This window comes from Borostomias antarcticus (genome assembly GCF_949987555.1).
Source record: "Borostomias antarcticus genome assembly, chromosome: 13".
NCBI classification, from domain to species: domain Eukaryota; kingdom Metazoa; phylum Chordata; class Actinopteri; order Stomiiformes; family Stomiidae; genus Borostomias; species Borostomias antarcticus.
Genome location: NC_140246.1, coordinates 5,564,315 through 5,581,460, shown reverse-complemented (window position 1 = coordinate 5,581,460; position 17,146 = coordinate 5,564,315). Strand labels below are relative to the sequence as shown.

General features: G+C 49.2%; 1 protein-coding gene across 1 annotated transcript in view; it reads left to right on the top strand.

Moving 5' to 3' along the window:
- Positions 1-5,114: 5,114 nt before the first annotated feature.
- Positions 5,115-17,146, top strand: part of ptpro (protein tyrosine phosphatase receptor type O) — a gene marked incomplete at its 5' end in the record, with an annotated part of 28,781 nt that continues 16,749 nt past the window's right edge. The window contains 13 exons of the mRNA XM_084447712.1: positions 5,115-5,411; positions 6,827-7,097; positions 8,168-8,323; positions 8,963-9,115; positions 9,770-10,357; positions 10,566-10,727; positions 10,912-11,108; positions 11,385-11,505; positions 11,997-12,190; positions 12,733-12,844; positions 13,116-13,279; positions 14,684-14,804; positions 17,034-17,146. The exon at positions 17,034-17,146 is cut by the window's right edge and continues 21 nt beyond it. Of these exons, the coding sequence (XP_084303838.1) occupies positions 5,115-5,411; positions 6,827-7,097; positions 8,168-8,323; positions 8,963-9,115; positions 9,770-10,357; positions 10,566-10,727; positions 10,912-11,108; positions 11,385-11,505; positions 11,997-12,190; positions 12,733-12,844; positions 13,116-13,279; positions 14,684-14,804; positions 17,034-17,146 (2,649 nt within the window). The remainder of the gene's footprint in view (positions 5,412-6,826; positions 7,098-8,167; positions 8,324-8,962; positions 9,116-9,769; positions 10,358-10,565; positions 10,728-10,911; positions 11,109-11,384; positions 11,506-11,996; positions 12,191-12,732; positions 12,845-13,115; positions 13,280-14,683; positions 14,805-17,033) is intronic.

Here is a 17,146-nt window from a genome sequence, read left to right as displayed (position 1 = left end):
TGCTCATGCCCATCATAACAAACTCCTTGGAAAGGCTACTGCTATGCATTATTACACATTTCTTGAAATGCACTTAATAAAATGTACTCATACAATTGGCTTCTCGAAACAACTCCCCTTCCTTAATAGTCCTTTAAACTAATAAACTCTTTTTCTCCAAGTCACTCTCTAACATATTAGTTTGTAATGTATGAAACATATTCCGACATTAGGACTCCAGTTCCCAGCAAGCATTGCGAGTTATGCAGCAGGAGTCACATTATAGAGTGGGGAGGTCTGATGTCACCTCGTAGGCTGAAATGTTAGCATTGCCAATATTGTGGGCCATAAACTACTGTAGTTGCAACCAGATTGGGATGGACAGGCAGTTTTGTATTTATACTGTAGTACAGGTATATGTGGCCTGTATTCAGTTTGGGAGATCCCATGATCTTGAGGGATAACTCAGGCTGAAGGCTTACTACAGAGAATATGGGCATGGTGTTTCAGAGCCCGGATAGCTCAGTCGGTAGAGCATCAGACTTTTAATCTGAGGGTCCAGGGTTCAAGTCCCTGTTCGGGCGTAGGGTTTTTGATCAGCTGTGCTAACTGAGAGCCACTCTGAATACCACAGTATGTCAGGTGATGATTGAAATGTAAACTGGTTCTTTCTTAATAAAAAAAGATATGTTTGTAGCAAAGACCAAGGCTGAGTTCATACTCCACTGGAGGAAAATTAATCTTCAATTATGTATTTTAAATTTTAAAGCAAAACATACTCTATTCTGAGAGTCTGTTAAACACGGACCTTATTTTTGTCATTTTTCTCAAATCCCATTCATTTTTCCCATAGTTTGGATTAGGATTTTGGAGTAAGCCCCACAACGGTGGCAATGCTAACTTAAAGCCTACAAAATCACCTCACCACTCTGTATGGCAGCCCTCCCAGAAAGCTGGTTAGCTTTGTTATCTTAGCATACGCCCAATTCGCTCACACAATCACATTTTGAGCCTATTCATGAAAATACACATTCATACCAAGCTAATATAATGTCTTTATCATGTCCACTAAAAGCAGTGTTCGGGCCGAAACAGGCTTTTTTCCCCCAGCTTTCTCGAGAACCAGTGATCCAAACAACTTCACCGTCCACACTGCACTTCCTAGGGTCCTGAGCAATACACCTGCCGATCTTCATACACAGTTCAGTTCTCGAGTGCCGGAGACATACATACAGAGGTTTGTGGATTTACAGTATAGATAGATAGTCCCCTATATGAAGACATAGGGCAATTTAACAGAAGGAAACGTTGCACTAATTTTATGCTGTGTGTATTGGGAACCATGGTCTGACAGAATTGGCGTATAAATCTGGTGGACGTTTACAACTTCCCTGGAGAGATTATGGAATCCTAATGAAGTGTGCGCTCCTCTACATAATTAGCGATGCAGGCTGTGTGTTCAGGCCTGGGGAGACTGGCTCAGTAGGTATGTGGGGCACCATCTATATCTGGCTATGTCACTGTCTCAAGTAGATGGTATATTGAGTGTCTCTTTTTTAATTATATTGAATTATTTAATAGATCTATGAATTGGTCGGATTTATTTAACACACTAATCCCTCAAGTCTCTGTCTGAAACAATAAAGCCCAGGTCCTCAGAGTCCTGTTGAGCTGCCCGGTTTATCATGAAACACAAATCAATTCCAGGACTCGCTAATCTTCAGACTCCCCTGGCAGCCAGCAGAACCTGGTCACCAACCAAGTAGAAAGAACCTTGTCTCCAGAATGGTGGAGTCCCCCATTAGAGATGAAACGCTCGAATGAACACACACGCACACACACACACACTATTTCTTTCCCAAACACACCCTCACACACACACACACACTATCTCTTTTTCAAACAAACACACACACACACAAAGACGTAGAGCCTAGTTCCGGTGCCAGGGAGGCCCCAGGGAAGAAGAAGCCGAAGCAGATCGATTGAGTTTTCACTTTTATTGGCTGAGACTGAGTCAGTCGGAAAGGGATTGGGTTGGCGGGGAACCAAGAGATCTAAAGATGGCCGATAGCCCTAATAGACATCAATGCAGGCACATCCTTGTCTGTTCACTTAGCAGATGGAGGGAGCAGCTACAGGCCCGTGCTGTGTGCTTCACTGTAGCTGACACCAGGAATCGATGTAGGCTCTGTGTGCTGGCTCCCAGGGTGGAATGGTGGAAGCTGAAAACTGAATGAACCTAGTTAAGCTGCTGGACCAGAGCATCCAAGAGCCTGTGAAAGGTTTTGTCTCGAGTTAGGACTTTCATCATGATTAGGCCTACTATATTATGTCCTCATATATTTCTCTCTTCTTCTGAAAAAAAAGTTCCCAGCCATAATGCTCCTTGCTCAATAATTGTTAAAAAATTGTCATTAGGTCTTACCTCAGCTCAAAATAATATACAACCCAAGAAAAGGTTCCTCTTCTTGAACCTGTATTGGTAAAGTTTTGTGTGGGTGGGGGGCAGATGGACGTGCCTTGTTGTGGAGGAGCAGTATTGATAAGCAGAAGTCAATGCACCCAGGAATTAGACCTATTCGAAAGCTGCGTTCCTTTTGGCCCTGGAAGTTGTGATTTACTCGATAGTAAGAGTTTTAACTGGAACGCGCCTCTCCACTTGTTTTCTACACTCGTGAACTCGTACCACTCGACCCCCAGTTCACTTTGGAAGTTGTGAACAAGATGGCAGCTCCTGTATAACTAAGTGAAACTTTAGTAATACTGTTTTATCAGCATTCCTGTCTTATTTGTTTCTCCTGAAACCAGTCGTACACACAGTATTCCCCAGCTGTTATCTGAGAACATGTTCGCTACCTCTTTTGCATGCGCAAAATACAGAGTGGTGTTGTTACCTACTGTTTTGGCAAACAAAGCTAGCTAATGTCCATCTTTGTTCCGAGCTGTGTTGTTGTGTCTACTGTAAGGCGGTTACCTCGGGACTGACGTTGTTCTCTGTCTCTCCCACCTCCCACCCCATCACTTCCCAGCCAAAGAGCAGGCAAGAAGTAGAGGCAGATGTCTGTTCTGTATACAGTATGCACTGTCATTCTACATTGATCATATTGTCTCGTAAAACACCACAGATAGACTAGACTGAACTTAAAATAACAACAGAGCTTCTTTCTGGCAGGATCCGTCAGTCTTCAGCTGGTATCGTTTTTCGTTCCGTTGCCATTTCCTGGACACAGGTTAGAGGACGGATGACAAACATGACAGTGCGTTTGGAGGTCAACTGTGTACCCACACAGAGACAACACACTGTAACTGCACCTTTAAAGACTGGTTAACAGATGCTTCCTAGACCCCCCTCCCCTCCACACACATACACACACTGTAGGAGGGCGTCAGTGTGTCAGCACCCCCACTGTTTCGGTTAATAAAAAACTGCCTTATCTCGCCATTGGACACAATAGCCAGCAATGCCTGCCCTAGTGGACTCTGCCTTATCAAAAGGAGAAAATTAGAATAAAAAACATGCTGAAAGCTATTGTAGAGAATATGGGCGTGCTGTTTCAGAGCCTGGATAGCTCAGTCGGTAGAGCATCAGACTTTTAATCTGAGGGTCCAGGGTTCAAGTCCCTGTTCGGGCGTAGGGTTTTTGATCAGCTGTGCTAACTGAGAGCCACTCTGAATACCACAGCCCGTCAGGTGACTGAATTGTAAACCGGCTCTGTCTTCATGAAAAACATAATGTTTGTAGCAAAGGCCAAGGCTGAGTTCGCGTACGCCGCCGGCGAAAAGCTGACGTCACCACCCAGAAGTAGCGAGACGTTGCCAAGGCGATCTAGCCCACAGGGCAGCGCACAGCAGTCACGAGAGAGAGAAGATGTGCAGCTCTAAAACCTCTCAGATTGAAATGTAAATTTGCAGTTTAACAGAGGCAGTAGCAGGCTTGAGCGGAGAGAGCAGGAGGATGACCTTTAGTTTGGCAGGGGGGTATTTCCAGCAGGGGGGGGGTCCTGCAGAGTGATGGTAATGAGACTCAGCCACGGCTGGAAACCAAGCTTCTCTCATTAAAGGCGACTGTGAGCAAAGCTCCATTGAGGGATGACACCGCGTGGCTCAGCCTTTGAGATGCCCGCTCCGCCGTGCAGAACAGGGGCACTATTGAAGTGCAACTGTTCCGAGAATTACATCGCTGTCTGGCCTTATTCAAAGTTATAGGCTATTGATGTCGTTTTTGGAAGACGCTCAGCTCAGCATGATCTCAGAGATATTGCGGAGGAGAAAGACATTTCCTCGTCTCGCCGCGGACAAAAAGGCGTGTGAAGCAGCTGAGCAACTCTGTCGCCCTGTGATCTACGTCTGGGGGCGGACGAGCGGGGGGGTTGTCGGGTTAGTTTGAGAGTAGCCTAGATCTCGGTTTGTCGCCAGGTGACAGGTTAGACTCCTCGTGTTTCCCCCCCCTCTGGCGAATTCTGTCGGCAGGCGTCAGGCAACAGCCTCCTCCGCAACCCTGTCATGTTTAGGAGCGGAGTGCGGCTGTAGCACACTCTCATCAATCATGATTGGGCTTCGTTCAGATCCTCCCCCTTCAGACCTCTGATGTAGGCTACTGTTATAGGGTAGTATGGTAGGCTACAGTAGGCCTATGGCTGTCAAATGACGGATTGTCAAAATGAGTCTATGAAAGGACGACGTAGTGTCAGTTCTGAACAGGCCCACATTTCGGAGTGGAAACGAATTAGGCCAATGTGATCTTTTCAGACGCACCGTGTGGAATGAGTTTGTTGTTGGTTTTCCTGTGGTGGATGTCGTTCGTATTTTCTAACGACTGCGACAATGATGTAGCCTACAATTCCAGGCAGGCAGTGCGTTAACAAACGCCCTAAAATGTCACGTCCAATTAAGTGACTGTATCTGCGATCGTCGTGCAGCGCGGTAGGCCTAATGTAATCAGTCCAACAGCAGCCCTCGCTGTCTGGAGTCATGCATCATTTAGAGTCGTTAAATGTGGTGATTTAGCCTCCCACGCCCCCATAAAGGTCATCTCCATTTCCCATCAATATCGTTTAAGTCTGCAAACAGCCTCGCCGATGGCTCGGTGAGAGAGAGAGGGAAAAAGAGAGAGAGAGAGAGAGAGAGGAGGAATGTATGCGCGCCTGTCCACAGTGACACAGAGGTCCCCGACGACCGCCATCTCGCCGTCCCGTCGGTCCGGTTTACCGTCAGGAGGCGGTCGATCGGAGGCAAGCGAGCGGCAGAACGGGCCCGGGGGCGGGGTCTCGGAGCGAGCGCTCGCCCTGCCTGCCGCGGTCCTGTTTCCTCTCGTCAGCGAGACGAGACAGAGGAAGAGGCTCAGAGGAAGAGGCTCGGTAAAGAAGGCGGCAGCCGTCTCTGGGGAAGCGGAGGGGGCGCACGTCTGGCGGAGGCAGGGCCAGTGGGGGGTAATGCGGATAGCATCTTCAAAGCGCCTCCCCCGAGACAGTCGGAAACTATTCCGGCAGCGCGGGAAGGGGGGAGGGAGGGTGTACGCTTGTGTGTTTTTCTCTCCTCTTCTTATCATGGGGACTGGGTCCTAGTAGCAGGGAGCCGCTCGTTCCTGTGAAGTTATCCCCCTACGAACCCCCCCCCCATACTAGACTGAGAGAAACGGACACGGAAAGATGGACAGTACCAACACAGCTTCTATCCCCTGTCTGGTGGGCATCTTGGCGTGTGCAGCGCCTTTTCTTGGCGGAGGTCCGCCTTAATGAGATGTAATGGCGTTTGTATTTGTGTTAACGATCTCGTCTGGAGTTAAGGCAGCGGCCCTAAAAGGCGGTTATAATGAAACGGCGGCCATGTTGGACGAGAGACAGTATGACAAGGTAAAGTCTGTCCTCTCGGTGAGCGGCACGCCTGTCGGGTCATATCTGCTGTGAAAACGTTTCCAACACACAGTTGCATTGAAGCAGAAAATTAAGTGATTTTAATGTCTGGTGCCAGCTACAGTGTGACAGCACAGTCAATGCAGATAATTTCCTGCTGTGAGGTTGGTTGGTTGGTTGGTGTGTGCGTGCGTGCATGCGTGTATATAGCCTATGTAGGCTACAGTATGTGTGTATGATGGATTTGTGTGTGACGAGGGGATGATTAGTTGGCCCCCTGCCCAATAGAGGTGGTCGATAAGCCAAAGGGGGGTTTGCCTGGTCGGAAGCGCTCCCCAGGCCTTTACCCCCCCCCCCCCCCCCCCACCAGTGCAAGCAGATAATTACTCACCATAGAATAACCATAATGTTTACACTTTGTCCTAGAGGGAGGCTATCCGAGTCCGCGACCTGCGAACATGGCCTTTGACACGCCAGGGACCATCTGGGTCCAAGCACAGACACAGCCCTGTCTACAGGACACATCCGTCTCTGAGGTGTCCCCCCCACCCCCCACCCCCCACCCCCCACCCCCCCTCGTGAGGAGAACTAGGGCAGTAGCTCTGTGGGCTAGCTGTGGTGCTCATTAGCTGCTGTCCCATGTGTCGTATTCAAGGAGGAAATGTGTCTCGTTTGTTTAATTTTGCATGAATGCTGTACTGTACACCCGTATTTGGTCATCCTGCCTTGGAAAGCTCACCCACCAGGGATAGCCTACGTTTGTGGCTGGATTTGTGGAGCTACCAAATCGACAAAGGTCATCTCACCATGAATCTCATGACGGTCACATAATGCTCCCTATTCACTAGTCTCTCTCTCTCTCTTTCCCTCTCTCTCTTTCTCTCTCTCTCTCTCTCGCTCTCTCTCTCTCTATATATATTTCTCTATTTCTTTATCTCTCTATCCCTCTCTCTCTCCCTCGCTCTTTCTCTCCGTCTATCTCTCCCCCTCAGAGCGCCGCGTCCTTCCAGGTCAGGGTGAAGGACGAGGACTGGATCGTGGCGACGCTGGAGCCGTCCGACCTGCAGGAGAACGCCACGGCCTACGCCGCCCGGGTTACGGGAGAGCCGCGGCGGACGCGCCTCCTCCAGTACCAGAACCTGAGCGACCCGGCGGCGCTGGTCTTCAACGCCTCCCACCATGGGCTCTGCTACACGGTGGCCCTGCTGGTCAAAGAGGGCAAGGCGTGGTCCAAACCCCTCAAGACTGTCGCGGTCCTCACAAGTAAGGGAGCCGCCATTTTTTAATGTTAACATTCAACTTGGGAAGGTGACATCACTCACGTTAACGTTCAACTTGGGAAGGTGACATCACCCTCGTAAACGTTTGGTCGATACTTACCCAGAAATGATGAAATGGCGAGTAACTCAACATCCTGTTGCGCACGCACAATATGCCTACAGGCACTGAAAAGAGGAGAAGGTTTAGACTTATCATCACATTCTGGATTCTCTACCTTGAATTGGACTTTTAGTACCCTAAAGCCTCCCGCAAACCGCAGCCGAAAGCTCCACGGCACGCCACGCCGTTCCAATTATATAGCTCCCATTGTTTCCTATGGAAGCCCACACACTAGCGTTGTTCCACCCGCAGCCACCAGCAGAACCACGCCAGGGTGTGGGCTTCCATACTGTAGGTGACCAAAGCAACCAGCACAGTATACTGTAAATTCACATTGTATCATCGCTCTCTTTGTCCCCCCGAAATATACTCAATGTTTCGCTTTGACCTAGGTCACGATGACTAGGAATATCCTGGCTTATTACACGGCTATCTGAAATACTCAATTCTGATTGGACATGGTCATGCATTCTACTGGTCAGTTATTTCTCGATAATTGACCGACGTCAAGGGCAACTGAGCAGTATTGACCACTGCTAAGGGCAACACATTATATGTATGGGCGCAGTTGAAAGTTGTCTAAAGTTTCTGAACATTCTAAACAGTTAATATGCTATTGTGAACCCATTGTCCTCAAGCCAATCCCAAGCACACAGAAAAATAAAAAGTAAGTATTAGTATTCGTAAATTAGTATTAATGTCGTTGGTAAGTACAGTAGCTGTGTAATAAGCAGGATAACGTATGGCCAGCCACATGGCCGCCGGTCATTATCGGGGTTTCGACCGCACTGTCGTGCTCTTATTTTTTGATAGTGACCAGCTGGCCATACGTTATCCGTTACGTATTACATTAATTGGCCATTACTACTGATCGCAGTCTTGGCAGTCGCACTCTTACGTGTCACTGGTGGTCAGTTCCCTCACTGGGCGCCCCCATATTCCCCCCCATCCAGAGCCACTTCCCGTGGACAGTGTGCTGATATCGGACTTCAGGGAGTCTCCGGAGACGGGGGTGGTGTTTGAGATCTCCTCCCCGGCCAACAACGTCTTCAGCCGGGTCAACATCAGCTACGCGGAGGGCCGAGAACAGCGCTCCATGCTCTACAAAGGTCAGTGAGAGAGAGAGGCCCCCTGGGGCCCTCCTGTCCCACCCCTCAACTGGGAATCTCAGATTCAGATTGGGGTCTTTATCCGTCACATGTAAACATGCAGTGTACAATCACAGTGAAACGTTGCTCCCGGCTCTGTGATGTGCTCAATAACAGATAAATTACAAGTACACAATTTACAAATTACACATTCAAATTACACATCTATACAATATAAACATCAGGTACCCGTGTGGAGGAATTATGTACATGCTTTTATGGGTATATGGGGGGGGGGGCATGGGTGTGTTATGTACTGTACATGCTATAGCTATGAATAAATAATCCCGGGATTGAGATATACTCTCATCTGTATTTACATGTATGGTGCTGTTATGTACACTAGGTATTTTGCCACCCTGTGCGGGTATGATGACACTGTATACACTAACTAGCTAGGTGCCGGAGGGCTTGGGATGGCTTGTTCACCTTTCTCAACTGTGAATCAACCCCAGCCTATTGGAAGGCTACCGTGGATATTAAGAACACAGCAGTGTTTTGGGGCAGATGACATGAGTCAGCCGTCGGTCAGCGATAATCCATTGTGATCTCTTAACTTTGCTCAAACCCCTGTGTCTCGTCTCGTCCATCGCGTGTCAGACTTCTACAGAGGGAAGACGGTGTTCAAGCACTGGTTGCCGGGGACCTGCTACAGCAACATCACCTTCGGCCTGATCTCCGAGGCCACAGTCAACAGGAGCACGCTGGTCAGACGCAGCGAGGTCACCCACGAACCTCGCCACCACAGGACGGGTGAGCTCGCAGGCCGCGCGGCAGAACCGGGGAGCGGCCGCGACGGACTTCCTCGGGTCAACGGTCGCTTTCTTTCGACCGCACATGGTTGAAGTTAACATTATCGGAAGTTTCAGCAGTACAGGAAGAGTGACGTTGCGTTGTCAGGCCAAGCACATACACGCTGATGAATTTAATCAAAACAGTCTACTGTCTGTAAAGCATTGGACTAATACATAATTTCCTATGTTAGAGAGGGAGAGAGAGAGAGAGATAGAGAGAGTAGGCATTGATTCTTTTACCCCTGTGTACAGAAAGCTGTTGGGTGCAGTTAGCAGCGGTGCTTAGGCGGTTCCTAGCAAATGTCACCCCCCTCTGATGCACTAATGGCATTCCGTTAATGACTGCATGTCAGCGACAAGCCCATGTGATCTCCTGTGGATGCCTCCCCTCTCCTTACATTATTGATATGATGTAAATACCAACCCCCGATTTATTACTGCTCTGCTGAGACTCTGATGAATTGCCTCGACTCTTGGAACATACTAGCGTAGCGATGTTACTGGAAGCTGAGTGCATTTTGGTTTCGGTTGACGGGAGTCTATCGATCATGGTGGACCTGAATAAGATACTGTATATAAACACCCCCTAATTTGTTTTCTGTCGTCGTTTCAGTGCCCAGCCCTCCCCTCAACGTTTCCCGTAAGATTATCCACCTCAGTCAGAGGGTGGCGCCGGGGGAGTTGCTTAATGGCGTGTTCCCTGAGGGCACCCAGGACCCTCCCACTCCCTCTCGCAAAGCGCGGGAGACTACCCTCGTAGCTGAGCAGGAAGAGGAGGAGCCTCAGATCCGGGGGGAGGAAGTGACATCGAAGGAAGCAGGAGGAGGCACGGCGGCCACCCAATTCCCCCGCGACCCCGCCCAGATGAAGGACGCCGGCGTCACGGACTACGCCGACGTCGGCGGCGGGCAGACCATCGCCTACGACGCGGCCGAGGAGGAGAGCGTCACGCCGTCCTACTGGCCACCGGAACCCACGGGGAGCCCGCCCCCTACGGATGGCGGCGGGGAAGAGGAGGAGTTTGTGAACGCGGTGGTGCCGGAGTACGAGGACTCCAACGAGCCGGGTTCCGCCATGGGCCTGCCCCCCGAGGCCTCCGTGGCCCCCAGCCACCTGCCCCCCATCCTGCTGGAGCTGCGCTGGCTGCCCCCCCGGCCCCCCAGCACCTACGACGGCTTCAACGTCTACATCCACCGCGACGGTAAGCTTCCCGACGCCGGCACTCGCCGGCGGCAGATGCCCGTTTCGTTCGGCGGGACGCCGATGGCGATAAAAGCGCCGGTTTGTCACAGCTCCCGCTGAGACCTGAAATTCGAGATAATGAAAGGTAATTTCCTGAGGCCCCTCCCCTTTCCTCACTCCCTCCCCTCCCCTCACGCTCTCCCCCGCTCCCTCCCCCCCATCTTCAGGGAACTCCACCGAGAACGCCACAGTGGATGAGAACACCCACGAGTTCTTCGCCGAGCTGATGGAGCCGGGAACCTACCGCGTCCTGGTGACCACGCTCAGCTCCTCTGGGGACTGCGAGCCCAGGGAGAGCACGGCCGACACCGGCTTCACCTTCTACCTCAGTACGTACTGAACACTGGAGGATGCACTTGCTAGTATGCACTCTGTACATATGTACGTACTTATATACTATGCTGAACTACAGTAGTATCTACGTACCATCCTTCCCCATTCTCCCCTCAGCAGTACAGAAATACACTGCGCAGGCTGTTTGCTATTTAGTGCATTGTGTTGTGGCCCCCCCAGGTCCCAGCGGTGAGTGGCTGGACCAGCCCCGGGAGCGTCCCCAGGCGGTCAGCGTGAGGATGCTGAGGTCCAGCACCGCCACCGTGTCCTGGGGCCCCTCCGCCGAGAGCCACAACGGCAGCCTGGTGTCGGTGCTGTCCCTCACCTGCCTCAAGCCCAGCGTCAACCAGCGCATGGAGACCACCTACTGCAGCGAGGTGAGCGCAGGTTCGGGCACTTTGGCGGCCCCTCTAGTCATGATAAAAACTGCAGTATACTATCAGTACCCTAGCAGTATACCAGCGCCATACTAGCAGTACAGTGTACTAGCCAGTACACCGAAATAATAAAATAAAATAATAAATTCACAGGGTCTCATGCGGTCTCATGTCACAAAAAAATATTTTGGGCCTTGCTAAGGCCAATTCATAAACTATTATCAGAAATCCCTGAATATTAGCATATTTAAATCATGGCTCCCTTATCTGCCCCAGGAGAACATCACAAGTGACATCATCACCCACCTGACCCCTGGTGCTCAGTACAGGGTGGTGGTCTACCACACCAACGGACCCCTCATAAGCCCACCCTCCGAACCCGTCATCATCGACATAGGTGGGTTCCACATCCGTCTCTAACAATATGTTTTGTGTTCCTTCTCTACTAGAATTTCTTTGTTTTCTTAATTTTTCTATGAAAAATACCTTCTGCAGTCTTGGACCAATGGCCTTGGGTAGCAGGTGCGTAGGAGAGCAGTGATTGAGTAATAGGATAACGGGAGCACACTGCTGGTAGCTTGCAAAATAGAACTTAATAAGACAGACAATGTTTCGATCCGTTAGGTTTTCACGATCTTAACAGATCGAAACGTTGTCTGTGTTACATTTTAAAGTAAGTTCTAGTTTGCAAGCGATCAGCAGTGTGCGGGGCCTTCTTTCCCTTTTCTTATTTTTCTGCCGTAGAAGAGCTCTTATTGGATTTGCAGTGGATATAAAATTGCAGTAAAACTGCCCATCTGAATATCCTAGCCTGGAAACAGTCCCCTCCTCCAGAGATAGAGTTTCTGTATTCTGATTGGCTGAATGTGCCGTCCGCCTGTCCCTCAGAGCCAACGGGAGTGCGGGAGCTGGTGGTGTACCCGCTGAGCCCCACAGCGGTCATCCTGAGCTGGCAGCGGCCCTACCACGTCGCCTTCCGCAAGTACATCCTCCAGACGTTCTTCTTCAACCCTGTCACGCTGGCCTCCATGTGGACCACCTACTACGAGATCTCAGCCACTGGCTCCGTGGTTGCCTCCATGGTAATCCATCGCTTCCTGTTTCTGATTGATTGATTGATTGATTGGTTTTTTAGGATTTAAAACACACGCATCACAAGATGAGTTGAAGATATTTTCTTGACCTCAAGAGTCTAGCTCTAGGTTGATGGGTTCTAGTCAATCATTGAATAAATATTCTAGATACCAAATGTACCTTTAGGTCATTTTAATTGTAAGCTCACAGGTATGTATAACCTCCAGAGAACTGGAAACAAAGAAATACAAGGTGCGGTCCAGGGACACAAACAGACATATCAAACCCCAAAGTGACATCATCAGTCCCTCCCAACCATTCCTTGTCTATTTTATTGCCTGCCCATCCTGTCAGAAAGGGGGTTCTCTCCTAACCCCCAGAACAGGCACACATACCACAAAGTCACCACTTTTGGCCTCACATGGCTCTGTCTCGCTAGAGACGCCTGGTCCGTTAAATGGCTTCAGCTAGCTAACTTGGCGTTAATGGCAGGAATAGTGGGTATTTCTAGGTTTGTTTGTGAGATCTATACGTCTTCTCCACTTCCCAGAGGGTGACAGACTTGCTGCCCGCCTGGTACTATAATTTCCGCGTTACCATGGTGACCTGGGGCGATCCGCCACTCAGCTGTTGTGATGGCTCCACTGTGAGCTACGTTACAGGTAAGCCCAGATAGCCACTCAGTCTCCTTCTCTCTTGCTCTGTCTTTCTCCCTGCAATTGGCATGCCAGGCAGGAGGAGAGCATTGGATTCACACACACACACACACACGTCCACATAAATAGAAATACAAAGGACATAAACACTAACGACACCGTCAGACATTAGGAGTCAGTCAGTTACAAGTGTTGGCAATCACATTGTTACAGTACACACACACACACACACACACACACACACACACTTACCCTTATCTCCCTGTCCTGTCCTCAGCCCCCGAGGCTCCTCACATCTCCTCGGTGGACTACTCTCACGGCGTGCTGTATGTGCACTGGATGTACGGCGAGCTCTTCAACTACCTGTCCCACTCCAGGATGCTCCACTGGCAGGTGGTGGCCCAGGGCAAGAAGGGCCCCAAGAAGAGCTACTCCATCGACGTGAGTCTGCCTGTCGACCGGCCTCCCTCGCCGGCTGACGCTAACGCGAATGCTAACGCTAATGTTGACGCTAATTCTGATTAGCGCTTGCTAATGTCAGCGTAATGGGTCGACTTTAAGGCAACATTGCTTCAGCTCGCGTCCTCACAAGTGCTCCAATTTAGCCGACGTATGGCGTCTAAATAGCGGGCCTTGCTTTTATCTGCTCCTTCCAATTACCGTTAAAAAGATTAGCTCAAAGATCATAACTGGTTTTCTTCAGAGCTGGATTTCAAAGTGATCTGCTCTCTGGTGGGAGGTTTGAGCCTCACACTTAGAGGCGCGCCAGCTCCTGCGGACTCCGGCGTTAGGAGCCTTGGCACCTCGTTAGTGTGCAGGGCCGAGGGCGGAGGTATCGATCGCCTCATTAGGACCACAGAGTGGTGACCTGGCCTCTGGCTACCTGCCGCGGGGTCTAGCACGTCTCTGCGAGGAAGCCAATTACAGCATGTTCCCAGCAGACAGACCCTCTTATCCCCCAATAAACCCGTGATAATCAGCTACGGCCAAGTGTTTGGATTCTCTGGTGTTATCGGGAGTTTTAATTGGCCGTCTGGGAGCAAGCTTGTTGGGAAACGGTTTGAGTGTGTAGCGTACGAATGAGGAGGGTTTATGTAGAATGACTACTTGTTTGGCTCTGGTGGGAAGGATAATCCATGTATCATATTCTTATTTGGTCTTAAGTCCAACAGAACTAAAGATGTACAGTAGCTCATGTTCCGTTGTACCTAGCGTTTACTGATTGGTGTGCTATCAATCAAGTAATATGCTATCAGTCAACTCCAGAGCTGTATTTCCCCATAACATTTGCAGGCCGCACATTAACATTGATGTGATGTAGAGTAAGGACATGACCTGAATACAGATTTATCCATTTATTAGAAAGCCCACCTGATTTCACTGCCACTAAGACGTATGATGCATTTCGTTAATAAATAATGTCTATACCCTGTAGAACCCGTGCCTCCCTTCCAAATGAATACGTGGTTGTTTGTTTGATTGATGGCGAGAAGCATTGCCAGCTAGCCTAGCCTGAGATTGAGATCAATACCGAAAACGATGCCTTGGATTCCAGCGGTGAAACTATCCAAACCTTTACTGTGGTGTCTTCTCCCATGGTCTGGGAGAGGAGGGCTGCGAACGAGACGAGGCCGGGATCACAGTGGAATTAAGGGTTTCCGTCAAGTGAACCTTTGAAGATATCGCTCAGGAGGTCTCCGTTTGCAATACCATTGGGCTGCGATACTACCTTTTTCCTCAAGACGTTCGTCCGTACCTTAGCCCCACCCCAGGGCGGTGATGATGATAACGGTCAGTGTTTGAGCTGACCGTGTGTGTGCGTGTGTTTGTCCGTGTGCCCCCCAGGTGACGCGGAACGTAATGCAGGCCAGCCTGGCCCTGCCCCCTGGGGACATCTACAGCCTGACCGTCACCGCCTGCACCGAGCACAAGAGAAACACCTCGGTGCCCAGCATCATCAAGCTAGGTCAGTCGGACTTTCACACACACACACACACATGCACACGCATGCACACTCACATACACTCGCCGGCACTTACACGCGCACACAGACAGACACACACACACATTAGATTAGATTAGATTAGTCTTTATTGTCCTTTACAGGAAATTCATACTGAACTGTACAGAGAAGTGCAACACACAACGTAAACCCATTACCTCCAAAACCCCACATTCAATTTCACATTTACACATATACACCAAGACGAATGCCCATACAGTAACCCACGGACATATTTACACATATATACATACATTTATACATGCATGGGATGATAGGGGGGTTATTATCGTGGTGTCTTGTTGAGGAGTGTGATGGCAGAGGGAACAAAGCTCTTACTGAAGCGGGCTGGTTTCCAGGACAGGGCTCTGTATCTGCAGCCTGATGGAGGCAGAGTGAAGTGTGGGTGGAGGGGGTGACTGGGGTCATGTGCTATGGTGTGTGCTTTGCGAGTGATGGCTTGGTTATTGAGGTCTGAGAGGTTGGGGGTGGGGAGGCCGATGATCTTAGAGGCGGTGTGTGTGATACGGAGGAGTTTGTTACACACACACACACACACACACACACACACACACACACACACACACACACGTATGCACTCAGCAGGGGGATTCCGGGATACATCCCCAACATCCTCTCACCAACAAACAACAAGGGTTACAGAGAGAGAGAGAGAGAGAGACAGAGAGAGAGAGAGAGAGAGAGAGAGAGAGAGAGAGAGTGAGAGAGAGAGAGAGATATTTTGTGTGTATGGTAATTTTGGCTCATCATATAAAGAGGTTTTAACAACAAAGAAGGCCAAATGTGAGAGCTTCTCTGGACTCCACTACCAAATGAGGATTATATGCATGCCACCGATATATTGAAGTATACAAGTTAGCTGTACAAGTTCCTGTTTTCATGATTGAAAAAATATGACATGGTCTATAGCAGTGGTTCTCAACCTTTTTTGAGCTCTGGACCCCTGGCGTATTTAGAAAAATCCTGAAGGACCCCCACCCCTAGCCTGGGTCCAGACTTTCAAATACGCCCACTCCACCGGAGTTGACTGATTCTTGAAGATTTCACCGGAGTGTAATGATCTAATGGTGTGTTTTTTTGTTTGACGGCCGCCGTACTGAAAAAGGAAGTTAACTCAATGTAGCGTTTACCGCACGTGTGATTTCAGCTGAGCTGAAAGTCGAGCTGAGCTGTGCCCTCCAGGCCATGCTGACCGTCATCACAGCTTACAGGCGTGACCCCTGCTTTGAGGACATCTACCGCAACGTGTGAAAACTAATTTTCAACACTTAGAAACGTTTCCTCCAGGCTTGAGCATAGTATGTTTCACAAACACAAGCGCAACATCCTATCAGTCAGAGGGAGAACAGAAGAGTTTGCATTTCGTTTCCAGACCAGTGCTGTAAAAATACAATCGCATATGGTATTACTCATGCAGTTCATATGCTCCCCTTAGGACTGAGCCCTAGCGATGGGTCTGTTTAGTAGGCCTACTGTATATTACATTACGTTACATTACAGTCATTTAGCAGACGCTTTTATCCAAAGCGACTAACAATAATTGCATTTAATGTAGGAAAAGCCAATGTACTACTACTTGCCAGAACTCACAAGTGCATCTTCTTTCTAAAACAAGTGACTAAGGGCATCATCTAGTGCTGAAGGCAAAATGCAAGAATAGCAATCTAAAATACAATAAGTGCTTAGGAGGGAGGATTGTTGTAGTACTTCAGTATATAAGTTCAGTTTGTTCAGTACTTGTAGTATATAAGACGCCATAACAGTAATTTGTATTGTATTCATATGAACATTAATTATCTTAGGCAAACATAACATAGGCCAGTTTCAAGATAGCTATCTATTTGAATCATTTGTGAATCATTATGTTTCAAGAATGAGTGAGTTAGTTCTGCTATCATGACAGTTGTGAATGTGTGTGAATATGCCTAGCCTTGGTTCATTTTAAAACGGTATTCAGCACATTTTATTTTAGGAAAGTGAAAATGGTGATTTAGAGAGGAAGTGTCACACTGTAGCAAAAATAGAGGCAATGTCTTGTCTTCTGCAATGCTCCCACCTCCAACCACCAGCAGTCGGAGAACCCTGTAGAACACAGTGTTCTGTCAGTTCACTGTGGACCATCGCTTTAGGGTATATTTTAGGGTATATTTTCTTGTGGTTTCTCTTGTTCAGAGCCTGCCCCACCCAAGTCCCTCTTTGCTGTGAACGTGACCCACTCATCTGTCACCCTGCTCTGGACAGAGGAGGGGGTGGTGGACTCCTACCAGATTCTCTGTAAGATCCTC